General features: G+C 48.0%; 1 protein-coding gene across 1 annotated transcript in view; it reads left to right on the top strand.

Moving 5' to 3' along the window:
- The first annotated feature begins 9,925 nt into the window (after nucleotides 1-9,925).
- Nucleotides 9,926-11,142, top strand: part of POU4F1 (POU class 4 homeobox 1) — a 2,053-nt gene continuing 836 nt past the window's right edge. The window contains exons 1-2 of the mRNA XM_012805091.1: nucleotides 9,926-10,181; nucleotides 10,838-11,138. Coding sequence (XP_012660545.1) covers nucleotides 10,059-10,181; nucleotides 10,838-11,138 — 424 coding nt within the window. The 5' untranslated portion in view covers nucleotides 9,926-10,058. The remainder of the gene's footprint in view (nucleotides 10,182-10,837; nucleotides 11,139-11,142) is intronic.

An 11,142-nucleotide genomic window follows, 5' to 3' on the forward strand; every position in this document is an offset into this window, starting at 1 on the left:
TTTTTTTTTTTTTTTTTTTAACTGCATGTTACTGTGCTTTGTGGAAACTGTATGCATGGTAGCATTTTTGCTTGCTGTGTTATCCATACTTTAAAAGGTTTCAGTTGGCTAATAATATCTTTTATGTATAACAAAAAAATTTTTTTTTCTTTATGGAGACTATTGAGAAGATGAGGATTGGTAAGAGTTAAGCACAATTTTTAATTTAGGCTCTGGAAAAGTGTATTATTCTAACCATGTTTGTTATGCCTACATAAACCTTGAAAAATGGGTTTGTATGCTAATGACTTGTTTGTCTAATGTGCACTGAACATTTTACATTAATACCATACTGTTTTACATTAATACTGCATGCTTTTCTATGTGAATTGAATAAAAGATGTCATAAACACTGTATTTCTTGTTTTTGATGATGATTCCTTATCTCAGATATTGAATTATCCTATAAAGACCAGGTAAACCTACTATTTTTAATTGATTTTATAATACAGAAGTTAGTAAACTATGGTCTGTGGACCAAATCTGACCTGCACCTGTTTTTGAAAGGTCTGTGAGTAAAAAATAGTTTTTAGATTTTAATTTTTTTTTAAATCCAAAGAGTATTTTATGACACAGGAAAATTAATATGAAATTCAGATTTCAGTGTTTTCTAAATAAAGTCTTACTGGAACACTGCTACATTCATTTGTTTATGTATTATCTACAAAATCTAAAATACTATCTGGCCTTTTACAGAAAAGTTTACTGACCTTTGTTATAATAGACAGGATTCAATGAAACCATAAAAGTATAATGAATCATTTTTATGATTTGGGGAATCATGCCCTCTAGTTTTGTAAGTAATAACCAGAAAAGGCTAATTTAAAGCATAATTTTTGTTCTATCATACCTATTTTCCAATAGTTACTTGTTTGTTTATCTTTCAGATGTGTTGAAACTAATGGATAGTTTCAACACTATTAGCACTATTAGCACTATAGTTTCAAAACTATTAGCACTTCAAATATTTTTGATAATATGGTTATATATTAGAAACTCAATGGAATGCAGAAATCTAAAATATTTTTATCACTAAGTAAATTTAGGGGTGCTGTGGTCTAAATATGTGTGTCTCCCCCCAAGTTCATATGTTGACACTTAAAAAGTAATGGTATAAAGAGGTGAGACCTTTGGGAGGGGGCTCTGCCCCCTTTCTAGGATTGATGCCCTTATAAAAGCCCTGAAGAACTTCCTTGCTCCTTCTGCTATGTGAGGACACAGCTAGAAGGCACCATCTTTGCAGCAGAAAGAGGCCCTCACCAGACACTGAATCTGCTGCCACCTAGATAATGGTCTTCTCAGCCTCTAAAACTGTGAGAAATTAAAAATTATTTAGTCTAAGATATTGTAGTAGCTCAAATGGACCAAGACAGAGATAAGCCTCATTCTAGTTTTGTCTGTACACAAGAATGTGTCTTTTTAATACAAGTAAATCCTGATATTGTGATGTGGATATCTGGAGTGTGTGACCTAATTTACTAACAACAGACTGTGAGAAGATCAATATTGGACCAGAATATTTCCCAGCTGCTTATCTAAAGAAACATCCCTCCATCCTCCCTAAAACAGGATTTCAGACATTCACTGAACCTGTACCATTATTCATTTGAAGATAATCTGAGCAGGATTTAATTTTATACACACTTTCTCATTTGTTCTCTTTACCATATTACCATAATCAAATGTCATGACAACTGTGGTACTGTAGGTTTTTAAATATACCCGTTAACAATACACTGGGCTTGGCGCCCGGAACACAGTGGTTATGGCACCAGCCACATATCAAAGTTGGCAGGTTCGAACCCAGCCTGGGCCAGCTAACCAGCAATGACAACTGCAACAAAAAATAGCCGAGTGTTGTGGCTGGCACCTGTGGTTCCAGCTACTTGGGAGGCTGAGGCAGGAGAATCACTTGAGCCCGAGTTTGAGGTTGCTGTGAGCTAAGACACCAGGGCATTATGCCCAGGGCAACATAGTGAGACTGTCTTAAAAAAAAAAAAAAAATCTCTCATTGAGAGCAAATATTTCACTAAACTGATTTCTGTCTCATCTAGTCCCCTTTTACAGCCCTGCAAACCAAGTACTGTTATCTTCAATTTACAAAAAACCAAATTGAAGATTAGTGATCTCATGGCTGAAACTGGGTAGAACCCTATCTTAGAGCCAGTTCTGTGACTCCAGAGCTTGTGCTCTTTCTCTCCCATGTGTGAGAGTTCACATTTATAAATCTAGCAATGAATGGCTTTGAAATTTTCCTAAGTTTCTTTTTGAAATAGTGTGCTTTCATATAGGAAGTATTAGCATGTCACTTTGTGAGTATCATTTAATTCCTTCCTGTGTTACCAGGTCTGAATCTACTAAACAGAAGCTCAATGGTGGGAGTTGTATGTATGCCACTTAAAAGTTCACATTAACTCTAAATTTTAGATTATTTTAACCTATTAATTTCGCTCAGGCTAGTTAGGAAAAGATGCACTCACGATAAGGAAGCAGACAGTTGGTTCATATTTTTAGAAAAACAACTTTTGACTGCTCATCTTTCCGAAATGCTATGTGACAGGATGCTAGTTATTTTGTTTTTAAATCATGACCTTTAATACTTTTAATTTTAAAATCTTCATTCCATAAAAAAAAGGCAAGTCCTTTTTTTTTCTGTTGAGTCAGCTGATATAAAAACTGAAAATGGTAGACTACGGTTTACAATCTCTTAATTTCAAATCCGTTTCGTTTTCCTATCACTTTTTTGTTGTCTACATTGGTTTGAAACTGAACCAGAGAACTTGGTCTTGAACCATGGGGTTTCTGGAACCTCTTGTTTCCATATGCTTGTATGGTTTTCAATCATTCAATGTGAGAGACATACACTAGATTTTCCCCCTTGCTTTTATACCTGTGAAGCTATCAAACTGAGATTAACTGTTTATGTTAGGTGCTTTATTAGATTAGAAGGGTTCTCCATAGCTTCATAAGAAGGTCTTTCATCCCTATTTGTGGGAATCCTACCACACAGCCTTTGCCTATCACGATGTAACCTGATTCCTTTAATAATACTTGGCAGAGAGCAAACCTTTTAAGCAATGATCTCAGAATGCACAGTGAACATTTATTGCCTAATTCTCGGAACCCCACTCTGAGTGAAGAAGCATCTATTAAGATGCAGATTTCTTTTAAGAATGCATCTGGAGCTCAAGCTAGGGCAAGCTTCAGTTTTGTATGATTGAAGCAGTCTAGAATTCCTCCAGTTAACAGCTCCACTTCTTGAAACAAGGTAGATTCCTAAGTCTGTTGTGTCTGAGGAAGCAGACCCTCTCTAATGTGAGGGTCAGTAAAGGGTGTGTAGAAACATGGGCTTTATCTGACCCTTGTAATTTGAGGATGTAAATATCCTTTTCTCAGGGTAAGGTCTCATTTACTGAGACTGTGAGGAGGAAGGCATAATTCTTCTCCATGTTGATTCTTGCTACATTTATGAGTAGAAACGTGTCGGTGTTGGGGATAACGTTGAGCAGTAAGGATTTCTGGCGGCTTTGCCAAGGTGTTATTCATACTGGGTCTTGAAGGATGAATAAGAGTTTGGGACGAGGACATTTCTTCTGTGAGCAGGGGTTATGCTGCAGGAGGACTCCTATTTAGCTGCTACCTCAGAAGAGGAGCTGAAGAAAGTATTCCCTTACGTCAGGGCTCCTGATTTTAAAAAAAAGACTTCCCGGATTGCTCCCCCCTGAGTTTACAAATTTGGTTTTGCTCCTCCTCCTCTCAAGGTCCCCAGAGGCTCTGGGGCTTGCCCTAGCTTCCTAGTCCGGCGGCCTGATGGCGAGACAGTGACTCCCCGGGGGCTGGAAGGCTTAGGAGGTGGCAGGGCTGGCCCATCTCTGAGGATAGGCAGGGGCGACCTCGCCTCACCTACCGGGTCGTATTGTGTTCGGGGTGGCGAGGTGGGAGTCTGGCCCGCCAGCTTGGGGTCTGAGCACCCTACCTCCCTTGGATTCCAGCGAACTCGGCCTTCCGGGATTCCCGCCACCAGTGCGGGCTCTCCCCAGCCCCTTCCACGCGTTATCCCCCGACTCCTATGTCCCAGGAGCTCAGCCCCGCCCTTGCCCTTCCAGCCGGAGTTCCCTCGTTCTTCTGGGCGCTCTCGGCGGGTTCCACCCAGGCCCCACCCGAACGGCCAGCTCTGCGGTTTCCTTTCATTTTATTACCACTCGTGAAACCTGGCGATTAAGGAGCGAAACCAACAAAGAGTTTTCTTTCCACCTTAACCTTGCACACAATCCTTTAACAAATTAATTAATCCTAATGAATTAACACTTCATTTATTTAAACGCGCTACAGTCCATGAATTAAATTTTCATGCAGTGATTAAAGGCTGTTAAAATATGCATGATTTCGTTAAAATTTTATAATAAATCAGGGCAATGTGTTACATGACAAGGCAACTATTTCCCAGTCCCTCGCAAGGGGCTTTGATTTGTGCGGGCGGCCGGGAGGAGGGGCGGCTACCGGCGGCGCCGGCGAGCGTTAGAGCCCGGCGACAGGACCCAGCTCCGCACGCTAGGTTTTGGTGTCGTGGCCTCGTGGTTTCCTTCCCGGCTGCCGGACCCTTTGGGGGATCCTGCTCCTAGAGGAAGAGCAGAGCCAGCGGAAGACGACGGCTCCAGCCTCTCGGGCCTTGGAACCGCACGCGTCGAGGGTCTGGGGTCCTTGGTGCTGCCCATTTATGCCAGCAGCGCTCCCTCCAACCTGGGCGTGCGTGTGAGTGGGCCACAGCGGCCGCAGGAGGCTGGACCCGGAGAGGGAAGGAGACCAACTTCCCATCTCGTCTCATTGGGTCTTGGGCAGGCGTGTCTGTTGAAGAGTTTCATTCCTTTTTTGTTGTTTTTGTTGTTGCTGCTGTTGTTTTAACCCAGGTTTTGGAAACCCCTCCTCTGACCAGAGCGCTCCCCCAGCATGGGAGGGGCGGGCCTAGGCGGGACGCGGGCGCCTCTGCTCCTGTTGGAACTGAAATCACTAGGGCCGTGGCTGTGATAAACCGTATGACATTGTTCACCTGGGCTGGAAACCTGGTTCTGGCAACTAGCAGACAGGTGAGGACGAGGCACTATTAGGACAGAGGACGTAGTGGTCACGCATGACCCGTAGCGCTTTCTTAGGTAGGTGGGTTTTATGTCCACAGAGAGACCGGGGTGCAGATATGTACTTCGAACTATATTTATAGATGTAACGCCAAGAGTGAGAATAACCAGCAGTGAACTTTTGTGGCACTCATCTGGGTCGATAAGTCATCAGTGACACCTCAGGGTGGGGCAGTTAACGTCCAGGAAAATGTCCCCAAGGGAAGTTGCATTTAAATTAAACGACCAAAAGCAAGAAAATTGTATTTGACTGGTTTACTCGAGAACCATCTCTGCTGGTCCCAGCGGAAGTCCAGTCTGAATGAAGAACTGGGGAGCCTTAGAGCGGAAGTTCAGTCACCACGGTCCCAATATCTCACCGGCCCCGAGGAGAGAGGGAAGATCGAGGACTCCAGGAAATCTCAGAGCGCTAGCGAGGGAGGGCACGGCCCAGGAAGTGTGCCTTAAGGCTGGGCCGGGCCCTGCGGGCGGCGGAGGTCCGCGGCCCGGAGCTGGTAGGGGTCAGCTCCTCGGCGTACACGGTGTGGGAGGAGGTCTCAGGGTCCCTAGTGGGACTGACGAGGAGCCCAGTAGCAGTCACCAAGATTCGGAACCGAGATGTAAGGAGTAGCAATGAGAGAGATTGGAGATCAAAGCAGCCCAGGCAGGGCCCTAGGAAGGTGACCTTATTTCTTTCTCCATTCCACTTTACAGGCAGCGTGCAGCGGGACAGCGCAGGGACCGCCCTGGTGGTGCCGGAGTTCGGCGACGGGAAACTCCTCCCCCGGGCCTGCCTCCTCCTTCACACTATGCTTAAAACAACCTAAGAGACCTCTGAAGGCCGCAGACTCTGAGCCCCGGGGGGCTTCTTTTGCTGTCAGGGAGCTGGCTGCTCAGTGAAATGTCCCTCGTTTCAAACTGGGCCGCTGCCTGAGAGGAAGGAACGTGGCACCCCAAGTCTTCGTAGGGCAGAGCTCCGACTTCGGCCTCCAGGATGGGAGGCGGCCAAGCCTGCAGGTGGGGTCCGACCCCTACTCCTCCCTGTACGCACCGCTTCCACACATTTATGCTTGTGTTCCTCGGGGCCATCCTCTGTCCCCGAAACCGAACCAACCGCTTGGTGTCAACCCCGAGAAGAGGCTGCTGAGTTCCCGACGCCCTGTTGGAAGGAGGAAGACAGTGCCCAAATGGGCAGCAGCTGTCAGACGCGCTCTCCTAGCTGGGGGGCGGCAGGGCGGGAGGACAGGTCAAAGGGGAGGAGAGTTCACCCCGACAGCCTGGGCCCCCAAACAGAGCCTCTCCCGCTGATCCTCGCTCCAACCAACCAAAGTGTGCTCCCTTGGCTCAGGAAAGGGGCTCTGCCAGAGGAAATGTGAAGCGAGGCCTGCCAAAGGAGGAGGAGAAAATTAATTAATGAGGGAAAGAAATGTGTCTTCTGATCCAGATGATAGACTCCCTGTCCCTGGGGGCGGAAATTCCTTGGAAATCAATAGCTGTGCATTCATTATTCCTCTCTTGATAAAATGCAAAGCTATGAGATTGGGGGGGAGGGGCGTAGTCTGTGGTGGCCATTAAATAAAAAGAAAAAAGAATTGCCCAGGAATCTATGCCAAGGCTCAGACCCCATGTGGGCATCATTAGCACAGGCAGGGGCCAACTAGTTACAGCAGTTGCCAAAACAGGAAAACAAAGCAGTGACATATGGGTGAGCTAAGCTCAGTTCCACCACCCTTTCCCTTACCGGTCATGAGGTAAGTGGGGAGAGGCTTGATGGTCCCAGCCACTGCCTGCAGATCTACAGGTGTGCCCCACTGTTTAGCCTGGGGCTGAGGCCCAGCAGGGATATGGCGGGATAACTCTCTGAGCATCACCCCACCCCCATATTTCTGTACAACTCTAATCACACCTGGTATACTTGCACCAAAAATGCCTTTTCTTCCCCATCCACATAGACTGTCTCTTCCTAGAGGGCAAGTACTCATATTTTCCACCTATTTCACCTCCATTGTCTACCCAGAATTTGAAGAAGGAATATAAGGTAACAAGTATATAAGGGCAGGGTGAAGTAATTGGCTTCTGTAAAAGAACAGGCTGGAATCAAGATACAGCTCTGCTTGGGGGAAAACACATAACACCCTGCCCAATTCCCAAGGAGAGAGGAGAGCCCTTCAGGGATCTTCCTGCAATCCCCAGTCTTAGCCCTGGTTTGTTGAACCCATTCGGCCTTTTTCTCCTGACCCTCCCCAACTGGCCTTTCTTCCTTTCTGCACACATGTATTATTTGATGGGGGCACTTTTATTACATGACAAGAACTCTGCTGGGTGCTGTGATGCAAGATAGATGTGCCCTAGATAAGCTGCCAATCCATGGGTTGAGGAAGGATTCTATACCTATACCCCTCATATTTCTAGCCCTAGCAAACAGCCATATATTCTGGGCAAAGGTTTGCCTTCACCTGGGGGTAAGGTACTCCTGTGTCCAAAGAAAAACAAACTGGGGAGGAAATATTTGTGGAATAGTAAACTCCTGACTTCTGGCTTGCCTGGCTACTTCACAGGGTCTGAGGGTAAACTGAGGTGCCCTTTAGGTAACGGGAGCTCCACCCAGTCTCTGCATGTCCACCTGGCTGTGGACATGCAGACTATTCGACTCTCTGTCTGCCCAGTACCCATAACATCCCCAAAGGCCAGTTTTCTCAGGAGTGGAAAGTAAGCTTCAGCCCCTAGCCCTCTGCTGTGGGCTCTTCTTCCCTGCCTCCCAAGGGAGAGCACAGGGAACCACTGCAGTGGGTGTAGGATTAGGTTAAGCTTGGACTCCCTCCGGTGAGATGTCTACCAGAGGACTCATTCTTTCCCTCCAGCAATGTCTAGCTCATCAGTCCATTCCCTGTTGAGATAAAGTTGCATTTAGTGCTCCCAGGGGACCACATAATGGATGGAGACAGGGCTCAGCTCCTCCTCTCACCAGCAAGTAAACATTCTTCTCACTTTGCTCTCCAGCTAGAAGAAAGGGAGGGAGTCAAGGGACAGAAAAGAAAAGAAAGAAAAAGCCATGGTGACGCCTGTGGGATCTCCTTGGAATCTGAGTATGTGACTGGGTATACTAAATACACATGCGTTGGTGCAGAGGAAAGATAAAATCCACGGGAACACGAATTTAAGTTTATAGAAATGAGATCCGTTATTTGGTGAAATACAGACCTCCTTGGTGTGGGTGAGACCAGAAGGATTATTTATCTGATCTCTGCTGCCAATAAGCAGTGCTTTGCCACTCTCCAGCTCTCTTGCCACAGATGTGATAACATCTGGGCTGTTATTATCACCTGGGGGCAAGGACTGCATCCTTGGGGACTGAGCACCTGAACTGCAGTTCACTGGGGAGGCTCTTGATCTTCCTGCCACATTAGGGCCATCTAACAGGTTAGCCAATTGATTTCTTGTTATGTCTTGATTTCACAGTAATTAAAAAAAAATTAAAGACCAGACCTGAGCTTGCACCTATTCTTTCAAACTGGTTTGAATCAGTATTTTGAATAAAGCTTTCCTACATATTAGCTTGATCCTGTCTCTTACAAAGAAAAAATGTAACAGCAAGCAGGGATTAGAGACAAAAAGCCAAAACAATGAAAGAAAAGAAGAAAGTTTGCTTCTTAACATCTTATTCCCTTTTCTCTGAATTGAATTTTTTCTAGCGTTTCTAGCATACAGAGAGAGAAAGCGTGTGTGTGTGTGTGTGTGTGCGTGTACACTGAGATGAGGAAAGATCCCAACTACACCCTGTTAACTATTTTTTCCTTTTGATTACTAGAAGCCTCAGATCACCCGGAGCTCTTTTGAAACGTGGGTTTGTACACAGTTAAGGGAGACAAACAATAAGAGAAATGCACAATTTCATTTCAACAGCCTTTCCCGAGTAGAAAGCACACGCTCCTTGTGGCTCCTAAGTGGCTGTCACTGGCGGTGCCTGACACAGTTATATTCACAACAACAAAAAAGTGTGCGGAGGAAATTAAATTATATGGAAATCAATAGCGTCTGACTGCTTCAAACAAATGTCTGTCACCGCGATTATTCTCCAGGAACCTATTTATAAACCTTAAAAGAAACAGGTTCTTGCAGCAAAAGACAGCACCTTCTGCATTTCTGTGTTGTTATTTATACCGTATACAGAGGAATGCGCGGGCATAATTTAACATACAAATGCCCAGCTGTATACATTATATAACAGCTTGTTAGGCATCCCAGAGAGGAGGTGTGCTCATATATTCAGGGCTTGCGACGAGGAGGGAAAAAACTAAAATACTGAGAGGCGTGCGTGCATCTTGTCTTTCTTTCTCTAAAGTGCCTACCCTTAAACAATAGCCGATCCTTCTGATCTTGCCAGACCGCGATGGGAAAGGTGAGGCGTGCAATGCGCATGCCTGGGCAGCTACAGGTGCATCACCTGCGCTGTCCTTGCAGGTGGTCACTATAAGAGCTTCTCCCACGCGCCGGTCACGGCCGGACGAGCGCGCGCGCGCGCAGACGCACAGCTCCGCCGACAGGGAGGGCGCGCGCCAGACAGACGGAGACAGCTGATGCCTGTCAGCGCGGCAGGGCCGCGAGCTCTCGCGAGAACTCCCGGAGCCGGCCGCGAGAAGTGGGGCTCAGGTGTAAGAGGAGTACATCCCGTCGGCGCGCCGGGCTAGAGCTCTTGGAGAAGCGGGACTGTGAGGCCGGCGCGCGGCGCTCTGCGCGGTCAAAGGGAGCGCGGGGCAGCAGCTGGACCTGCAGCAGCCCGCTGCGCGATCGCCGCCAGCCGCCTCCACCGCCGCGTCTGCAGCCTCCAAAGGAAGGCCGGGGGAACCGGCGTGCGCACTTTCCCGCGGACTTTCGGAGTGTTGTGGATATACATGCCAAGCCGTCAAGATGATGTCCATGAACAGCAAGCAGCCTCACTTTGCCATGCATCCCACCCTCCCTGAACACAAGTACCCATCGCTGCACTCCAGCTCCGAGGCCATCCGGCGGGCCTGCCTACCCACGCCGCCGGTAAGCGACCCACGCCCGCGGCCCCGGCCCGCGCGCCCGTCCCCTCCCTGTCTCCGAGACGCTGCATGTCGGGTGCTGGTATATGCAGGTCCCAGTGCAGGGATTTGCGAGCAGGGGTTTTTAGAGGAATCCCGCTGCGAGGCACATTTTGTACAGCGGAGCTTAATGTCGTGTTCCCGTCTGCCTTTGCCTCGGTGTCGGGCGCCTGCAACCAGAGTGGGGAGCGCTGGGGCCAGGACTCTCTACTTCCTTCCACTTTCTCTGTTAATTTCACGCCTCGGTCTCTGTGCGTGTTCGGGTGTGTGACACGGGTCCCCAGCTGCGAGTTACAGTTCCATTTCTTCTTCTTTCCCCTCTCCTTTTTCGTCTCCCACCCCCGTTCCCGGAATGTGTCCTTGTGTCCCCTTTTACCCCTACTTTTGCCCCCTCTCCACATTCCTGTCCCTTCTCGTCTGCCCCCCTACCTTGTCGCCAATGTATTCCCCAATTCCGTCTTTCCCGCTCTCCATTGCCCCCACCCCTGTTGTTGTTATTTTGGTTGCTTTGTGTTTGCCTTTTGCATGTTGTGCTTTCCGGCTTGTGTGTGCTTTTTTCTTGTTGTTTTGTTTTTGCTCTTTTGGTTTTGTGGGTTTTTGTTTGGTTTGTGTCGCCTGCAGCTGCAGAGCAACCTCTTCGCCAGCCTGGACGAGACGCTGCTGGCGCGGGCCGAGGCGCTGGCGGCCGTGGACATCGCCGTGTCCCAGGGCAAGAGCCATCCTTTCAAGCCGGACGCCACGTACCACACGATGAACAGCGTGCCGTGCACGTCCACGTCCACCGTGCCGCTGGCCCACCACCACCACCATCACCATCACCACCAAGCGCTCGAGCCCGGCGATCTGCTGGACCACATCTCGTCGCCGTCGCTCGCGCTCATGGCCGGCGCGGGCGGCGCTGGCGCGGCGGGAGGCGGCGGTGGCGC

Source organism: Otolemur garnettii, unplaced genomic scaffold, assembly GCF_000181295.1.
Source record: "Otolemur garnettii isolate 467f Iridium unplaced genomic scaffold, OtoGar3 scaffold00036, whole genome shotgun sequence".
NCBI classification, from domain to species: Eukaryota; Metazoa; Chordata; class Mammalia; order Primates; family Galagidae; genus Otolemur; species Otolemur garnettii.